Source organism: Cynocephalus volans, chromosome 12, assembly GCF_027409185.1.
Source record: "Cynocephalus volans isolate mCynVol1 chromosome 12, mCynVol1.pri, whole genome shotgun sequence".
Classification (NCBI taxonomy): Eukaryota; Metazoa; Chordata; class Mammalia; order Dermoptera; family Cynocephalidae; genus Cynocephalus; species Cynocephalus volans.
This window is the reverse complement of record NC_084471.1, coordinates 11,770,464-11,787,887: the sequence shown is the minus strand read 5'-3', so window position 1 is coordinate 11,787,887 and position 17,424 is coordinate 11,770,464. Positions and strand designations below refer to the sequence as shown.

At 43.2% G+C, this 17,424-nt stretch overlaps 1 protein-coding gene across 2 annotated transcripts in view; it reads right to left on the bottom strand.

Annotated features, from left to right (window-relative positions):
• FAM227A (family with sequence similarity 227 member A) overlaps positions 1-17,424 on the bottom strand; it is a 63,702-nt gene that overhangs the window by 40,805 nt on the left and 5,473 nt on the right. Inside the window, exons 3-8 of one of the 2 annotated variants that reach the window (XM_063076324.1) lie at positions 12,903-12,972; positions 12,290-12,366; positions 10,282-10,428; positions 4,447-4,548; positions 3,742-3,846; positions 1,148-1,271 (exon numbers count right to left, since the gene is read on the bottom strand). In XM_063076324.1, the coding sequence (XP_062932394.1) occupies positions 1,148-1,271; positions 3,742-3,846; positions 4,447-4,548; positions 10,282-10,428; positions 12,290-12,366; positions 12,903-12,972 (625 nt within the window). Of the gene's footprint in view, positions 1-1,147; positions 1,272-3,741; positions 3,847-4,446; positions 4,549-10,281; positions 10,429-12,289; positions 12,367-12,902; positions 12,973-17,424 lie in introns of those variants that run through there. The other variant, XM_063076325.1, reaches the window with a different exon arrangement.

Here is a 17,424-nt window from a genome sequence, read left to right as displayed (position 1 = left end):
GTTGGGGGAAGGAGGCAAGGCTTTGGATGAAAAGGGGAACAGGAAAGAGGAAGCAAGAAGAGAAGAGAGTCAGGGAATGGGAGGCAGGATGGTAGAGTGGTCAAAGATCTAGCTTTGGAGTGGGATAGCCCTAGATCTGAATATCTGCCCCTTATTTCTTTGCTGTTGGACTTCTTTGATCCTGCATGTTAAGAGGATTGAATGGATGTACAGAAAAGAGTTAACACAACAGGCCTGAGACTGCTATCCTTAGAAAAGCCTGCTACAAAGTTTGGCCCTTGGCTGGCATCTGGGCAGAAACATCACACACACGTTGCTACATGTTGTTGCAGGGGGATGAGTGGGCTCTGTGTGACTCCTGATGGGAAGGAGAGAGCATAGGATGGCTGCATATGGATTCCTTCAAACTCTGCCTGTCTTTCCCCCTATGATCCAGCTGTGTATCCTCACTAACTCACTTTCATAAATTTTAGCCATGACCACAACTATATTCCGAGACCTGTGAGTTCTTCTAGCAAATCTCCTAATGTGGGGAGTTATCTTGGGGTTCTCCAATACAATAGGAAATGTAAAAAGTGCTTACTTTGCACAATACCTAGTACACAGGAACCTCTGAATAAATAGTAGCTTTTAATGACCTTAGAAAATGTCTAGGTTGAGATGGGGGAAGTGGGGAAACGGGCTGAAAAGTAGTTTAAAAAGCAAGCATCAAACTGGCACTGTGTGTGCTGGAGGGAGGGGTGCTGCAGTTGGCCATGGGGCTGCATGGAGGCTGGAAGGTAAGACTGTCCAACCATCGTATCGCTTTTAGGTTCCTGAGTCCTGGGGCCATCAGCCCACAGCACATGGTTAAATAACGAGACTGCGCTGAAACTTCAGTATCTTGTTAGGAGAGGGTCCTTGCTCCCTGCAGATGTAGCTGGGCACAAAAAGTGGAAAGGAAGGGATGTCTCAGAACTGTTTCGAGGAAGCAGGAAAATCCGTACTCCTTGGGGCTCCCCCCCCCACACTTTACTTTAATGCTGAGGAGAGAAAAAGGAGACTGCCTTGATGAAGGGGTGTTATGGCAAACAAGAATGTGCCCAGGCTCTGGTGGAAAACATCGTTCCAGAATTGCTTTCCCCAGTGGAAAGAAGTTACCCCTCACCTGAAATCCACAGGCTCACTGTGTTACAGATGTCAGACTTGAATTCATGAGTGTTGAACCAGGACTGTGGGAAGCAGCAACAGAAGCTGGTGTACAGGGCTTTACTCAGAAGCGACGGCAACCTCTGCAGGGCAAGCAGAGCTCAGGCGACGGTCTCGACCTTTCCCCCCTCAGATAAAAGCCCCTGACTTCAACGGATCTGTGACAAAATTCTTTACCCAACACCGCGCTGCCTTCCTGTTCATGAGAGGAGCGATTTCCATCTTCGGCTGCCTCCACATCTCCGTGGACTCCTACCTGAGGGTCACTCCCCTAACACCATGCTCTGCTTGGCCAGCAAAACCTTCTCCCTCCCCCAGTGCCTCTTTAGGGGGTCTGTTGCCCACTCCCTCCTGCAACTTGGCCAAAGTATAGCCAAGATGTATCTGATCTACCCACATTACTATATACACTACTACTCACTAGTGGTGCTGGTTTTTTTTCTTTTTTTAATGCTTTAATGCTTTAAAAAAAATTTTTTTAAAGGTATTATTGTTGTTGCTTCTTAACTACGGGTAAGCTCAAATTATACATTTATATCTGGCTTTATCCATTTAACATCATAATAGAAGTGCTTCCCCAAGTTGTTATAAATTCATTTGGGATTTTTTTTCCCCAATGTGATTTTCATAATATTGTACTGAGTGGGCATATCGAAATTTACTTAAACATCCCCCACAACTGGATATTGTCTTGTTTCCAACACTTGGCATTACAAATTATGCTGAATAGTTGTTTTTATTTATTAAACTATCTCACTGCCTGGCAAACAGTAAGCAGTCAAAAATTTGTTGCATGAATGAATAAATGCATGAATGAAAGCACCTCCTCCTGTACATTAGATTATGTGCTCCAGAAGACGGTATGGTAGAAATTACAGCTGCTGTGATATAGTGAGGGCTTAGCGGGCACTGGGCAGTATGTCACATGCCTACAAGAATCGTCTCATTTAATCCTGAGAACAACTCAGAGAAGTTCTATTATCTCCATTTTACAGATGATGAACCTGAGGCACAGAAGGCCTATGTGACTTGTTCCGCAGTCACTAAGCTAGTAGAAGTGCCTTTCGGCATGATTGTGTCAACTTGCTTCTCACTCACACTGTGACAAAGACATTTCCCTCTGGGCTTAACCACACTGGGAATTACACTTTTCCATCCATGCAATCTAACCAGTAAAAAGGGGTATCAAATGATTATTATTTTAATTTACATTTTTGCTTATTGTTAAAGTGAACTTTTTTTCACACTCATACTTCTTTCTTGGTGAATTTCTAGTTTATATACCTTGTCCATTGGTCCATGGGGTGTTTAATTTTTTCTTAATGATTTGTAAGAATTCTTCACGTTGTGTGACACATATGCTACCAATATTTTTGCATAACTTGTCATTTGCCTCTTTGTGGTAATTTTTTAAAAAATTATATAGTTAAATCTATTGGTCTTTTTCTTTATGGCTTATTTCTGTTAGAGCGAACAAGATTGAAGTCATGTTGGGACCTAAGAAAACCTCCCAGGCTTTAGAAAATTTTAAAACACAGTATTTTTCCCCTCTTTCTTTCTTCCCATCCTCTTACTTCCTTATCCTGCTTGACCTTGAAAAACTAACATTTCTTCTTTGAGGCATGCAGAGCTCCAAGAAGCAATCAAAACCAGATGTCTGGAAGCTGACCATGGGTGCCAACAAGGAATAACATGACCAGCTGCAAAGCCAGCTAGACTTTGCCAGGAAGCCCGAAGGTAACAGCCAGCTAGACTCTGCAAAGAAGCTGACTCCCTACTAATTCTTTCCACATGCCACTCCCTCAACATCCCCCTTACAGACACCCTCAGTAAATTGGAGCTTTTGAGATGGTTTCGTCTGTGATCTGCTTCAGGATGCTGGGTTTCCTGAATAAAGCTACCTTCTCTTTTCACCAACATTTGACTCTCGAGTCATTTGTTTCTGTTTGAAAATGGGAAGCCGGACTTGGGTTTGGTAACATTTCTTCCGGGTCATATTTAGAATGCCCTTCCCACCCCCAAATCATGTAAAGTATTCACTTACATTTTGTTCTAGCAATCCTTTTACTACATATATACACACACATATATACATACACATGTAGAAGGTATATATGTATATTCACACTTTTAATTTTAAAATTACATGCTTATTTAAGTATTACAGAAATATATCAAATAGAAAGGGAAAGTCTCTTATAACCTCACTCCCCAGAGATAACCATTGCTAAGAGTGTGGTAAATATTTTTCCAGATTTTTTTCTGTTCATAGGCACATAAACAATAACATACACATATGCATATACATATATTTGAACATAAATTTATATAAATTACTTTGTTTTTTACTTAAAATATATCATTACATCTGTCTCAATCAGCATATACAGCTCCACCATACTTCTGGTAACTGACACATTACAAGTCAGTGTACAGATGCATCACAACTTACTAATTACTCTTATGGAAAGAATGTTCAGGGCATTCTCTTGGCATCAGAAGTGAATAGAAATCTAATGTGATTTTTTTTTCTAGATAGTAGTCGATGCTCACTTTTAAGAGTGCCTCTTCGTAGTGGGACCTGGGTCCATGAAACAAAAGGAAGGCGTAGTGTCGGGCTATCCTGTCAAACAGCTTATTTTGGATCTCCTTGTTTGGCTGCCAGGAATAGAAACAGAGAAGGAATTACTAGAGTTCCTTGTTGAAACAGTCAAAGGGCTGAGATTCTTATATAAGTATTGCTCTCATTTTCAGGAATCTTATTCTCAAGATATTTAACCTCATATGCTTTATGAAATAATACATTCATTTGTTGTATAAGATTTACAAAGATGAACATAGAGGCAGAGTGTTGTTGAAGGAAGCACCCTAACTCTGGGCCAGGAGGTCCTGAATTCTACTCCCAGCCCTGCCCTTGACCAGCCAAGTGATGTGGACCAGTTCCTAAAGCTTGGGGAGCTGCAGGACATTGTTTAATAGCTGAAGCCCAGGGTGTATGGGTGAGGCATGGGTGGGAGGGGATGGGGTGATGGATGAGGCTGCAGGGGCGGTCCATGGGATCAGAGGACCTTGTGACCTTTTTAAAAAAATTTTTTTATGGCTGGTGGGTGTGGGGATCTGAACCCTTGACAATCCTCTTGACTTTGGTGTTATCAGCACCATGCTCTAACTGGCTGAGCTATAATGCTAAAGAAGTTAAAATTTGTTCCATAGACAAATGACTTAAGCAGGGAGAGAAACAATAAGATTTCCATTTACCTTGTACCTTTCATGAAATATCCACCAGAAGCTATCCAGCCATATGGTTCTTAGAGAAGGAGAAGAGAGAAACTTCTCTAATTCTCTACCTGAACAGAAAGACTTGAAAAAAACCCAACAAAATTCACATTATTACTATTGTTATTGTTCTTTTTTTTTTTTTTTTGAAATTCACCTTGTTGGAGTGAGCAGGACTGAAGCCATGTTGGGACCTAAAACCACATGGGCTCTAAATGATTTTTAAAAAGACACAGTTTTTTTTTCTTGGCTTGCATTTCTCTGAGTTCCCTCTTTTCCCACGGTTATTTGATATTTTGGATCTTGGTTATGGAGGGCAAAATGACATTATTTACATGAATGTAAAGTTGTTTTCCAACCAGCCTGAAGCTGCAGACCTTCACGTACTACCCAGACCCTGAGATAAGGATGGGAGCAGAAACCAGACAGAGTCTTGGTGAGACCTTGCACCTGAGACCTTGCCTGAAGCCCTTGCTACTCGTGTGCTCTCTCTCCTGCTTTTCATTTTCTTATGTTCCATTCTCTCATCCTCCCCTTTAAAAACCCCTCAGCAGAACTGAGTCTTAGAGATGATTTTAGTCTGGCCTTTCCCCTCCAGGTTTTCCAGGGAGATGGTGGATTAGCCCACATCTCTCCTCAGGTCACTGGCACTCCTGAATAAAAGCTGACTTCCATTTTCACCAACATTTGACTTTTGAGTGGTTTGCTTTTGTCTAGGGGCAGGCAGCCAGATCTGTGAGCTTGATATCAATTTTGGGGACTGTCATCCAGGAGCTGAATGTCCCCTGTAACAACCTGGAGCCACAGCCAGATTCATGATCATCTTCACTCAAAACCTGTCTTTCCTCCTTCTTCGTCCTGTGAATTGTCATTGTTATTAATTCCACCATCTTCCTGCCAATCATCTTTGGAGTCACCAAAAAAAACCACCTAACCTTTTGTGTAGAGTCCTGGGTTCTTTAGGTGACTGCTAACTATTAGGCCGGCCCTAAGCCAGGTGTTTTTACTTACTCTCATTTAACCCATACAATAATCTTTTGAGGCACATATTATTATCTCCATTTTGCAGATGAGAAAACTGAAGACCAAACAGCTGAAGCCACTTGTCCAAAGTAACACAGCCAGCAAGTGGCAGAGCCACGACTGGAACCCACGACTCTACACAGCTGCTCCACACCAGCTCCCTCCAGCTCTCACCTCCCACGTTCAGTCAACAGCAGCCAGGATCAACCAACACAGACACTACACAAATGCAAACCACGGGCCCACAAAATTCCACTGAGTTGGTAGTAAGCATATGGAATTCTAAAATTAAAATAGAATTATAAATGAGCTCAGGGCCATAAAATTTAGCTTTCACTGTTATGCAACTGGGTCTCGAACCTTGCCCTAGCTCCAAAGCTACCACTGTAATCATATAATACACATGTAACATTTATGGAATGCTTCCCAGGTATCTGCCACTGGGCTATGCACCTTTGTTTTTTAATCTCACTTTGTTTTTCACAATCTGTCTAGGTGGTAGGTACTATAGTTATCCCAATGTATAGAAAAGGAAAGTGAGGATCAAAAGGTTGGGATTCTTGCCTAAGTTCACACAGCCCAGGAGTTTCCAAAGCAAGCAGCCTGGTCCCAGACACACACAGGACGCCTCTCTTTCCACTAGGAAGAGCAAAGAGATCGTGCTCTCGCACGCTCCTGTGTGCAAAGGGCAAGACTCCTTGGCACTCCTTTGGAGCCTGCAGCTGAGAGCATCCTGCACTGATGAGCGAGCCTCCCTACTAGGAAGGAGCTCTCTGAGCCCTGCTCCTTGCTTGTCTTTTCACCACTCCTTGTGCTTCTTTGGACAGGCAGTAGAGTGGAGCAGTTAAGAGCACAGACAGTGGTACCAGGCCGTGTGGATTTGAATCCAGCTCTTTTACTTATTAGCTCTGTGACCTGAAGTAAAGTCATTGAACCTCTCTGTGCTCAGTTTCTTCATCTGGAAAATGGAGATGATAACGGTCCCTTCCTCAAGGAGGGAGTGAGGATTGGATGAGTGATACCTGCGAAGCACTTAGTGCCAGGCAGTTATTGTTTATTTATTCATATCCTGTTTCCTTTCAAACAGGATTTCATTTCAACTCTTCAACAAATATTTATTGAGCATCTACTAGGTGCTTGGGATGTCCCACAGGTAGGGAGACATTTACACTATGGGGTGATAGGTGCTCTGAGAGAAGGAATCCCAGGGGATGTGGAGCCCAGAGATGGCATCGAAAATGTGCTTAGATATCAGGGAAGGTTTTAGAAGTAAAAATAACCGGATGAAAAAGGGAGAGCTGAGAGCTCCTCAGAGAGGGAGAAAGCGTGTGCCGAGGCTGTGGGAGTGCATGACATATTTGGGGAACTACAAGGGGTTTCTGTACAGTGGAAGCATTGGGTGCAGGTGGCGAGAGGCCAGGCTGGAGCCAGACTATGAGGCACCTGGTGCTGGGACTGAGAGTTCTGAAACTGGACAGGGGAAGGGAAGTCACCGGCACAGATACATTTTTGATAGGGCAGAACACCGTGTTCTAGAAAGATCCCTGGTGGCAGTGTAGAAGATGCAGTGGAGGGGATGGGGACTGCAAGGCAGATGACAAGCTGGGCAGCAGGCTCAGTGATCCAGACAAGAAGTCATGGGGCCTGAACTTGACTGTGGCAGTGGGAAGGGGGAGGAAATACAGTAAAGATGGTAGTTGATGTTCCTGACTGTTTGGAGGTGGAGGTGAGGGTGAGGGAGATCAGCTGATGCCCAGGTGGAGGGTATATTTTCAACAAGGTAGGGGGCCCCAGAGGAGAGGTAGGTCTGATGAGTGTGAGTCTGAGGGCATGCAGGTCAGAGGCAGAGGGACATGAGGGCAGAGGCGGAGCACAGCAAAGGGCTTGGAGGCAGGAACACGGTTCCTAAGCAGTAATTAGCCTTGTGTGGGGAGACGACCCAGGTCCACCCCCCCCCTCAGGAGTCTGTGCAGAGGAGGAAGACAGGAGCAGAAGGAGGGGTCCAAGAGAACATGGACCGTGAAAGGGCTTGGAAGGCCAGGTGTCTGCCTGCAGAGGGAGAATGCTACCACAGTAACCAAGGAAGGGAAGAATTTCAAAACGTAGGGAGTCAGCCTCTGGGTCAGTTCTACAGAGAGGTCATCTAAGATAACAACAGAATGCGTCCTTTGGATTTGGAAAGATGAGAGCTAGTGATTGATGTAGGCCACTTTCAGTGGTGGGTGAGGTGGGAACCCAGACTACAGCAGGATGAAAAGGGAATGGATGTGAGAACATGAAGCCAGCAAGTGTGGACAGCTCCTCCAGAAGTCCCGGGTGAGGCTCAGTGCTGAGCTGGGGCTGCACTCCTGAAAGAGGCAGACAGGCTTTTGTCCCCACGGAGCTCAGGGTTGGTGACTGCCTCCAGACTCTAAAGCACAGGCAAAGTCAACTGCAGAAAATGAGGTGCAGGTGATGGAGGAGAGGACTTGAGGAGGCAAGTAAAAGTTTGGGATGGCCACTGAGCAGGATGGAAGAGGGTCCTTTGAAAGGCGGGGCACTCAATGTGCCTTGAGTTTCCTGGGAGTCAAAGAAAAGCAGGAACTAGCAGGAGCTATAAGGCTAAAAGCATTCCAGGAGATGCACAGTTTTTCTTGGTAGTAAGGCCTAGGGAAAACATTCCCCACGGGACCTCAAAAATGGAGCATTTGGTAACACAGCAGTCACTGTCCTCAGGGCTACCCATGTTGTGGATGGGACATGAGCAATGTGGCTGTGCCCAGGGGCTCTGCCAAGCCAAGCAACATGCAGGCTGAAAGTCACAAAGAAACAGCACGTACTCCATTTGTTCTCAAGCCTTTTCTTCCTTTTTCAGAAAGAAAGAAAGAAGGAAAGAATCACAATAATACATTAAACTTTCAAAAAAAAGGAAAGAGAGAGAACAGAACTGTGGTTATTAGAGGTGGGGGAAGGGGGGTTGTCCAGAAACTAGTTAAGGGTCACAAAGATTGATTACATTTTGTAAACATGAGTACACTAATTATCCTAGTTTGATCACCACATATTGTACACATGTATTGATATTCAATTCTGTATCCCACAAATATATATAATCAATTATCTTTCCATTAAAAATCTGTCAAAAAATATCTATCATTTGAAAATAGAGGAAGTAAAAGGAAGAAAACTATAATTCTACTACTCAGAGACCACTACTAATATCTATGTATTTCATAACAGGATTCTCCTATGTGTGTGCTTGCATAGCATTGTATTGTAGAGAGTTTTATAAACTGGTATTTTTTATTCAACATCATAACATAGAATATTAAATACACTCTTGCACAGCCTTGTAACACTAAGGTCACAGGTTCAGATCCCCGAACCATCTAGCCCTGCCCCATTAATTAAAAAAAAAAACACTCTTGGTAAAAATTCATTTTTATGGCTACATGGTCCATAAAATATACACCAAAAAATGTCTGTTCCATTCTTCTACTACTGACATAAAACTGTTTCTAAAAGCATTGATAATAAAAACTATCATTTTTTTAGAATTTATGACTTAAGTCATAAATAAGTGCTTTTATATGAGTTATCTCATTTATTTTACAGTAACATTTTACATTATTTTACAATAACACTTCAAGGTAGAGACTTTATTATCCTGAGAAGAAATTAGAGCCCAGAGAGCCACTTAGCCACCAACAAGTGCTGTCTTCCAGTTCCTTGCTGTCACAGCTCACAATGGGGTAAATGTCTTTTTTCATTGTCCTCCAGAGAACATGAAGTTCTGAGCACCTGCCACTGCTATGGTCTCTCCACTGAGGAAAGCATGTACCATCACTGCCTGGCCTAGACACCAGCGCCCTGTCTATTCACTGACTGCAGTCCATGCCAGCAAACAGCACTGTCAGACTGGGCAGTGACTGGCCCACGCAGATCATCGCTCTTAGGAAGTCCGAATGCAAGACACAGAGGAAAGAGACAGATGGGCCCGCCACAGCCAGAGAGAAGGCAGCAGAAAGAAGCCATGAAGAAAGGAGGAGGAAAGGAGAGGGGAGAGGGAGAGAGAAGGGGACAGAGAAATAGAGACAGAGAGATGGGGTGGGGGTGGGGGTTGAAGCAGCACTGAGAAGTACAGGTAGAAGAGACCCTGAGTCCTAGGAATTGTGGGGTGACATGTTAGGAGCTGAGGGGACAATGACCAGAGCTGCTTTGGGGACGCTGGAGTCACTCAGTCGTGAAGGGTCACAAGGCACAGCTGTGTGGCTGCTGAGGCCATTTCCTGGGCTGCCTCCCCCTTCCAGATCTCCTTACATTATCACCTGTCTCCCAAGTAGCCAGCATTCCCCTCACATGCGCGCACGGGCTCTTCTGGGCCTGGGAATACTTCCTTTCTTCCCAAGGAACCAGTGGGCTCTAGCACATCACTCTTCAGGGTGGTGTGCTCGCCCCACAGGGCATGGAAAGGAAATATGCTAATTAACGTCTAACTGAAAAAGAATAGAAACCAAGCATGCTAATGTGTAAGGTAATGGCTGACAACAGAACGTGTAGTGTATGTAATTTACAAACAGACATGTGTCTATGGGGGTGGGTGCTCAGGAGTTTTTGCTAGTAGCACATGTGATCAAAACAGTCCGGAGACCGTTGCTCTGGTAGAAGAAATCTAAGTTTTGGAGTGAACTTGGGCTGAGGTTCCTCCGTTGCTCCTGGGATGTGAAAAGGGGACAGCTGCGTTGGCCCCACGGTGTTGCAAACCCAGCATAAAGCCCACCCGCGGCTGGGCGAGCTGCCACTCTGCTTCCTTACCTTGCCACTAATGGGGTTTCTCTCTGCCCGGATTACGTTGCCCACCATGTCACAGAATTCCACCCCATTTGGAAGCTTGTTTGGCCTAGAGTCGTTAAATTTGGGGTGCTGGTACAGCTCCGCCAGCAGATTTTTATCTGCTGTTTTCTGAAGCAAAAAAGCAGAATATGAAAATGGGGTTTATCATTTTGACAGTTTAAAACTATAGGAGCAAACTTATATATATAACAACCTTATATAAATAGAACAAACATATAAAATGAGGGGGAGTTCATGATCTCAGTACTCCTTACCAAACACCTATTTACATTATTTCTATTTTCCCACACAGACTTTGAACAAATGTACGCAAATACATATATACAACCCCAACATATATATACACACAGGTACTTCAAAAAGTTCATGGAAAATGGAACTAAAAGATAATGTAAATCTTTCCATGAACTTTTTGAAGACCTCATGTGTGTGTGTGTGTGTGTGTGTGTGTGTGTGTGTGTGTATGTATGAGATTCTTTTAATTATCTTTTAATTCCATTTTCCACAAACTTTTGGAAGTACCCTTGTATATATGCTTTTATGTCTTACTCTATCCACTTTACTTTAGACTTTTCACATAATTACATTGCTTTCAAAATTATCATTTAAAATAATCTATCCCATTACGAAAATATTATATAATTTAATTAACTAGTCACTGTTACCTCTAATTAATATTACTATCATTAATAACTTGGAGAATGTAATTCTCCTTTTTGGGTTATTTAATATCAATTTCTCAAAATGCTAATACTTGTATTAGATAAAAGGATATGACTATCTTTATGGTTCTTAATATATATCATTAAATTGATTTTTAGAATAAAATAAAAAATGTGATGACTATAAATAATGTAAAAACACAGAAATGGAGAAAGAGGAAACTGATTACCATTACCCAAAGGCATCTACAAGAAACATTCTGATGGACTGAATTACTTTCTAACTGGGCTATGGTGACTGACAGTGACTCACTACACAGACACCGAGTCAGACAACCAGGAGTCAGTGGTCAGCTCCACTATTTACTAGCTGTGCCACTTTGGCAGGACAATTAAATCTGCTCGGCCACCATTAATAGATAGTATGACAGTTTCAGTGCAGACTCTCAACCATTAGGCTTATGCTGTATTGGAATTTCCTAGACTAAAAGGCATAAAAAGGGATAACAATAACATACTGTTTTATATTCTCCAGCATTTAAAGGTTTGAAAGCATACTACCTGGGTAGTTTATTTTATTTTTATTTTTTTTGTCTCTTTCGTGACCGGCACTCAGCCAGTGAGTGCACTGGCCATTCCCATATAGGATCCGAACCTGCGGTGGGAGCGCCACCGCGCTCCCAGCGCAGCACTCTCCCGAGTGCGCCACGGGCTCGGCCCCTACCTGGGTAGTTTAAAGAACAAGCTGAGAAGAATCTTACTGGGTGGCTATGAGGTGGGGCCAGATTGCTGCTGCAGAGGCAGCGGAGAGAGCCTGCCCTCACAGAGGACCGTGTAGGAAGCCGGGCCCTGCCATTGACAAGCTCTCTGTCACCTATCTTCTCCTGAGTCATCTTCCTGGGGCGTCTGCAGCAATAGGCCTAACTTGCATTGGGGAGTGACTCAGAGCAGCTGTGCAGAACCTGCTGCATGGACAGTTCTTTGAAGCTGTGCAGCCCAGTGGCTCTGAGCTGGACCTGAACTCATTGTTTCTAAGGGGAAACCCCTTCCAAGTTCTAAAAATAAACAGACACATGACCTCTGCACCACTCCTCATTCTGAACTTGGTGTCAGCTCTGGACTTTTGAGGGTGTCATAAGAAATTCTAGAGTTACTAAAGTACTTTAAGGTCCTTTTTTAAAAAGGGAACTCTGAGATTTTCCTTCATAATCACCATCTGGGCACCAAGTATTCCCATCCCAGAAATAAAATCTATTTCATGCCCAGCAGAAACCAGTTAGAAACAGACCCCGCAATAGATCCCTTACCCTTTTTATAAGGAAAGATTTGGCATTCCTCTCTTCTGAGCCTTTGCAGGAATACTGCGATTTTCTTTCTCTCTTGACTACAGAAGAATGGAGAAAGAGAAATAAGAAATGAGTAATCACAGGGTCTGTTCACTGCTGTGTGTTCACGATACCAGTGACTTGTCATCCAACCTGAGCTGCCAGATGACCCCCACACTGCCCGCCTTGCTAGATCCCAACCGTGTTGTTCACTTACTAGCATTCCCTTCCTTATCTGACCAGACCACTCCATCCAGCAGGGAGAAGTAGACAAGCTGTGGCTTCGGGCAACTTGTTTCCCTCCTCCCAGCCCTGTTTCCTCATCTATACCTCCCAGGTAGGGCTCTTATGAAGATTTAACCAGGTAAAGTGGATGAAAGCGCCTGATGCAATATGTCACATGATAGGTTGTCTCTAAATAGCACTGTCCCTCCTTCCTTCCTTGCCCAATGCCAAGAAGTCAGATTTAAGCTTCCTTCAGAAGAGGACAAAAATATCCTCATCTGAAACTCTGGATTCCTACTCAATTGCATTTTAGGTATGACAAAACCAAACTATAAAAACACCATCAAGGCTATGAGAAAGGATTTTTTGCCTCTGTCTCCTGGGCTGCTGCGACTTTTCTCTCTTAAAGCCTTCTTCTCCAATTCAAATTTCTCAATTGCCTTCAAAAACCAAAAGAAAAAAAAAATGGGTAATTAGGGATTAACGCAAATCCTGAAGGAGGGTGGGAGTCAGGGACTAGCCCTTTTCTCTTGTTGGTGTGCAAAATTTGTGGCCAGTGCCTTGCTGTCTTCTCCTAGGTGGTAGGACTGGCGGCAATCAGTGTCGCTGATAGCATCTCCCTGAGTGTCACCACCAATACATCCCCCACACCCTTGCCCCCATGTTCTCATGCTGCCCCTCTTCCTGCCTACACCTCTGGGGAGTACAGGATTTGGAACAGGGTTCTAATCATAGCCGTACAGAATACAAGCTATTGTTTAATCTCTCCATGAAAGAGGGGTAAAAATAAGTACCTTCCAGGGTCCTTATAAGGATCAGAGATAAGCTATTTAAAGTGTTTTAAAACACTGGCACAAAAGAAGGAAGGAAAGAAAGATCACAGTAGTGCATTGGTCTTGCAGAGGGAGAGAACATTCCTTGGGCTACGAAGTGGAGTGGGGGGGAAGGGGCAGAGGGAGGGAGGTTGGGGATAATTGGGTGGGGGATACAGGGTGCATAATGCAATTTCTGGTAATGGGTATGCTGCCAGTATGAATCTGGCCTTTACATCATGGGCACGAGGGGTGGCAATTAGCTTTGTATCTCATGAATATTCATAATAAGAAAAAGAAAAACAAAATAAAACACTAGTACAGGTGTTATCAGATAGGAGCTGCTTGATAAGGGGTAACTATTATTATTATTAATCATTTTACCCTTGACCTTGAGACTTCTCTTGATCTCTGACTCCTTCCCACCCTCCAACTGCTTACCTCCCAAAAAGGAAAGAAAGAATGTCAGTAAGTCAACAAATTGTATTGATTGTCAACCAAGAGTCCAGTACTGTGCTTGGATAATAAAGTTAACAAAGAAGTTTTATTCTGTGTTTGTACCCTCAAGGGACTTATAATTTATTTGGAGAGCCAAATCAAGACATGTAGAACAATTTAGTGCTAAAATTCTGCATTCAGGATTCAAACAAGTGAGATCAGTATGGGCTGCAGCAGTCATGGAGGACTGTCTGGAAGAGGTGGGACATGAGTGTTGGGGGTCACTGATGAGGAACTGGTCTCTTCAGCTTGATAAACTGTGAAATGCCACTCCAGGCTTCCCCTGCCTTTCTCTTGCATTGACAGTCCCTGGTCTGCATAAGTTAAACATACTGGATGTGTGTGCAATTGTGGGAAGGAGGGATGGCAGGGGGAGAGTCACATTGGAAAGTCTATGTATCAACTATCAACACTGTTGCTCCAATTAAGAGACTGAGATAAGGCAAGATGATTGAATCGGATGGGTGTGTGTCAATGTAGCAATATTCTTTCTTGCACAGCAATGTCTCTGATTGTTGCCAGGATGTCATTGTAGCAGACAGTGTATGGCCTGGAAGACAATGTATGGCCTGTAAAATTTGCACAGAAGGAGAGGAGAAAGGGTAGTTGACTGTTGGAAGTAGAGCATGTTTTAGGGGAAAAATGATGAGACCAGCATTGGGCTGAGTTTGCATTTGAGAAGACATCAGGACCTACAAGTGGGAAGACAACTCCCAAACTCGGCTGGTGACCAGCATCACTTGGGAATTATTAAAATATATAGATTCGTGGGTCCTCATATTAGAGATGCTTATTCCTTAGGTCTGTATTGGGTCTTGAATCATTTATGTATTTAATGTGGCTCCTGAATACTTCTCTACTTAAATTTAAAAACCAGTAAATAATTTACATGGTATAAAATCAAATAGTACAGTAAAAAGTCTCCTTCTTACCCCTTGCCCAATTCCTATCCCCATAGGCAATCAACCCAGTTTCTTGTATAGCCTTCCAGAGACATTCCATCCATGCTCAAATGGGAGCATGCCAGACACACTGTCCTGCACCTTGCTCTTTTCACTACTAGAGAGCTCTTTTAGTTTTTATAAAGTTCCCAGGACAGTCTGATGATTAGTTAGGTGCAGGTATCACTGCTCTAGGTAGGTGGAAATATGAGACTGAAATACAGGTGAGAATCTGGAATTTGTGAAGGTATCATATATTCCACAAATATTTCCTGAGCCCCTACTAAAGGTCAAACACTGTGCCAGATGTTGAGGATGCAACAGTGAACAGTGAATGCCACCCCTGCCCTCCAAGGGCTCACAGACTGGTGGGGAGAGAAAGGATACTAGGAGCATGCCCAGAAACGGGTCTACACTAGTTTTGGGGTTGAGGGTGTAGGCAAGGCCTTTCCTGAGGTAGTGATCTAAAGGCTGAGAGCTGGGGTGAATGTCAAGGCTGTAAAAGTGGGCAAACTAGTTCTTAAGGGAGTGAGACTGGAAAGAAGAGCTAAGCAAGGTTCATGGTCAGAGACAAAAGGGAAATCCACACTTACGGCATGGGAGGAGGAAGTGGCAATAGGGCACAGCTTGAGACCTGGGCAGAGACTCAGGTCTGATCTCAGCTGACACGCAGGAAGTGGGGAGGTGAATCGGGGACTCAGAATGAGATGAGTCATTCGTCTATTAAGCACTTCTTATGCACCAGGTGCTAGGTGCCATCTACCTGGGCAAGACAGATGCCGGAGAAAACAGTCTGGCTAGAGGTGCTGACTTGGGAGAAATGGCCGCACAGTCAAAGCCTAGTGTATAAAGGGCATGGCAAACTGTCCAACAGAGGGTGGACAGGCAGCCCAGGGATGGGTTCTGGTGGCAGCAGACAGCTGGCATCTGACAGACCTGACCAGCTGCCTGGGCAAAGGAGCAGGAAGGACAAGGCAAGGGGTTTCTTCCTCCAGGTCATGAGAGGACCCAAAGTTGCTCCTGACAGCCCTATCCTGTTTCTAACTGGCAGTGAAGAACACTCGAGCTGTGCCTATGCTGGGCAGTCTTGAAAAGCCACCAGATCCTGCTCCTGAGAAGGAAACTTCATTCATTTTCCTGGTTTTTAAAATTATGATTAGCCTGGCCAGTTAGCTCAATTAGTAAAAACATGGTGCTGATAACACCAAGGTCCAGGTTTCAATCCCTATACTAATCAGCCGCAAAACAAAACAAAACAAACATACAAAAAAACCCAACCACATACAAAAAACAAAATAAAATAAAATAATTATTAAAAAATCACAGAAGTGAAATATATATTCTTGTCTTAAAATATCCAAACGTTACAGAAGTATATGGAGTAAAAAAAGTTTAGCCACCTTCCATCTTACTCCCCTTTCCAGAGCTGACCATGTTAACCAGCTCGTGCATATCCGTCTAGACTTCTTTCCTATACATTTATATATGTATAATGTCCTTGCTGTGAACCAGGCATTCTTCTAAGCCCCAATCTAAGGGCTTGAGCAAGTTTTAACTTATCTGACTCCTACAACAACCCTATGAAGCAGATACATTATTAATGCTATTACCTTTTATAGGAACTCGATACTCAAAAAGGTTAGATAATTAAGGCCGGCCCGTGGCTCACTCGGTAGAGTGCGGTGCTGATAACACCAAGGCCACGGGTTCGGATCCTATATAGGATGGCCGGTTTGCTCGCTGGCTGAGCGTGGTGCTGACAACACCAGGCCAAGGGTTGAGATCCCCTTACCGGTCATCTTTTAAAAAAAAAAAAAAAAGGTTAGATAATTTACCTAATGACCCAATGCGAGAGAACAGTTGAGCAGGAATTTAAGCTCTGACAGACTTACCCCAGAGCCTGCGATTCTAGTGCTCTGTTCTTCCCACAGAAAAACGCACACTTGTAAAAATAGAGTGCCTTTTTAAATTAGTTTTTTATTTTTAAAATCTATTTTTAATTGTACATATTTAGAGCGCTTTTTAACTTACATGGAATCACTCCAAATAGTGTGTGTATATATTACAGTTTTATTCACAGTTTAATTCTAAGCTCTACTCGGTGGAGTAGGAGAGACTGAAGCTAGTGGTCTCTCTCCTGCATCAGTAAAGAACGGCTTCACCTCTGTGAAGATCGATTTCACTGTATCAAAATAAAATATTCACTCTAGGGCTCTATCCTGCAGAAATACTTGCAAATGAGCCCCAAGATACATGTACAAAAATATTCACATTCACTATGGTAAAAATACTGCTGAAATATTTATCAGTAGGCCATATTTAAATAAATTATGCCATATCCAACCTATAGAACATTATGCAGCCACTAAAAAAATGGGGCGGGTCAACAGTACTGCCTTTGAAAAGTCTTCAAGAGATATTTACGCTAAAAATAAATAAACAAATGAATAAGAGAACAACAAAAGCAGGTTATAAAACCATATTTATGGTATGATCTTGTTTATGTTAAAAAAGAATACAATAACCTAAAGTTATGTATATTTCTAAATGTATTTTAAAAGTTCTAAAAGGATACATACTATATGATTAGCAATGGTTACTTCTAGGGATGGAAATGGGGCTGGGAGAAAGGTGACTTCCA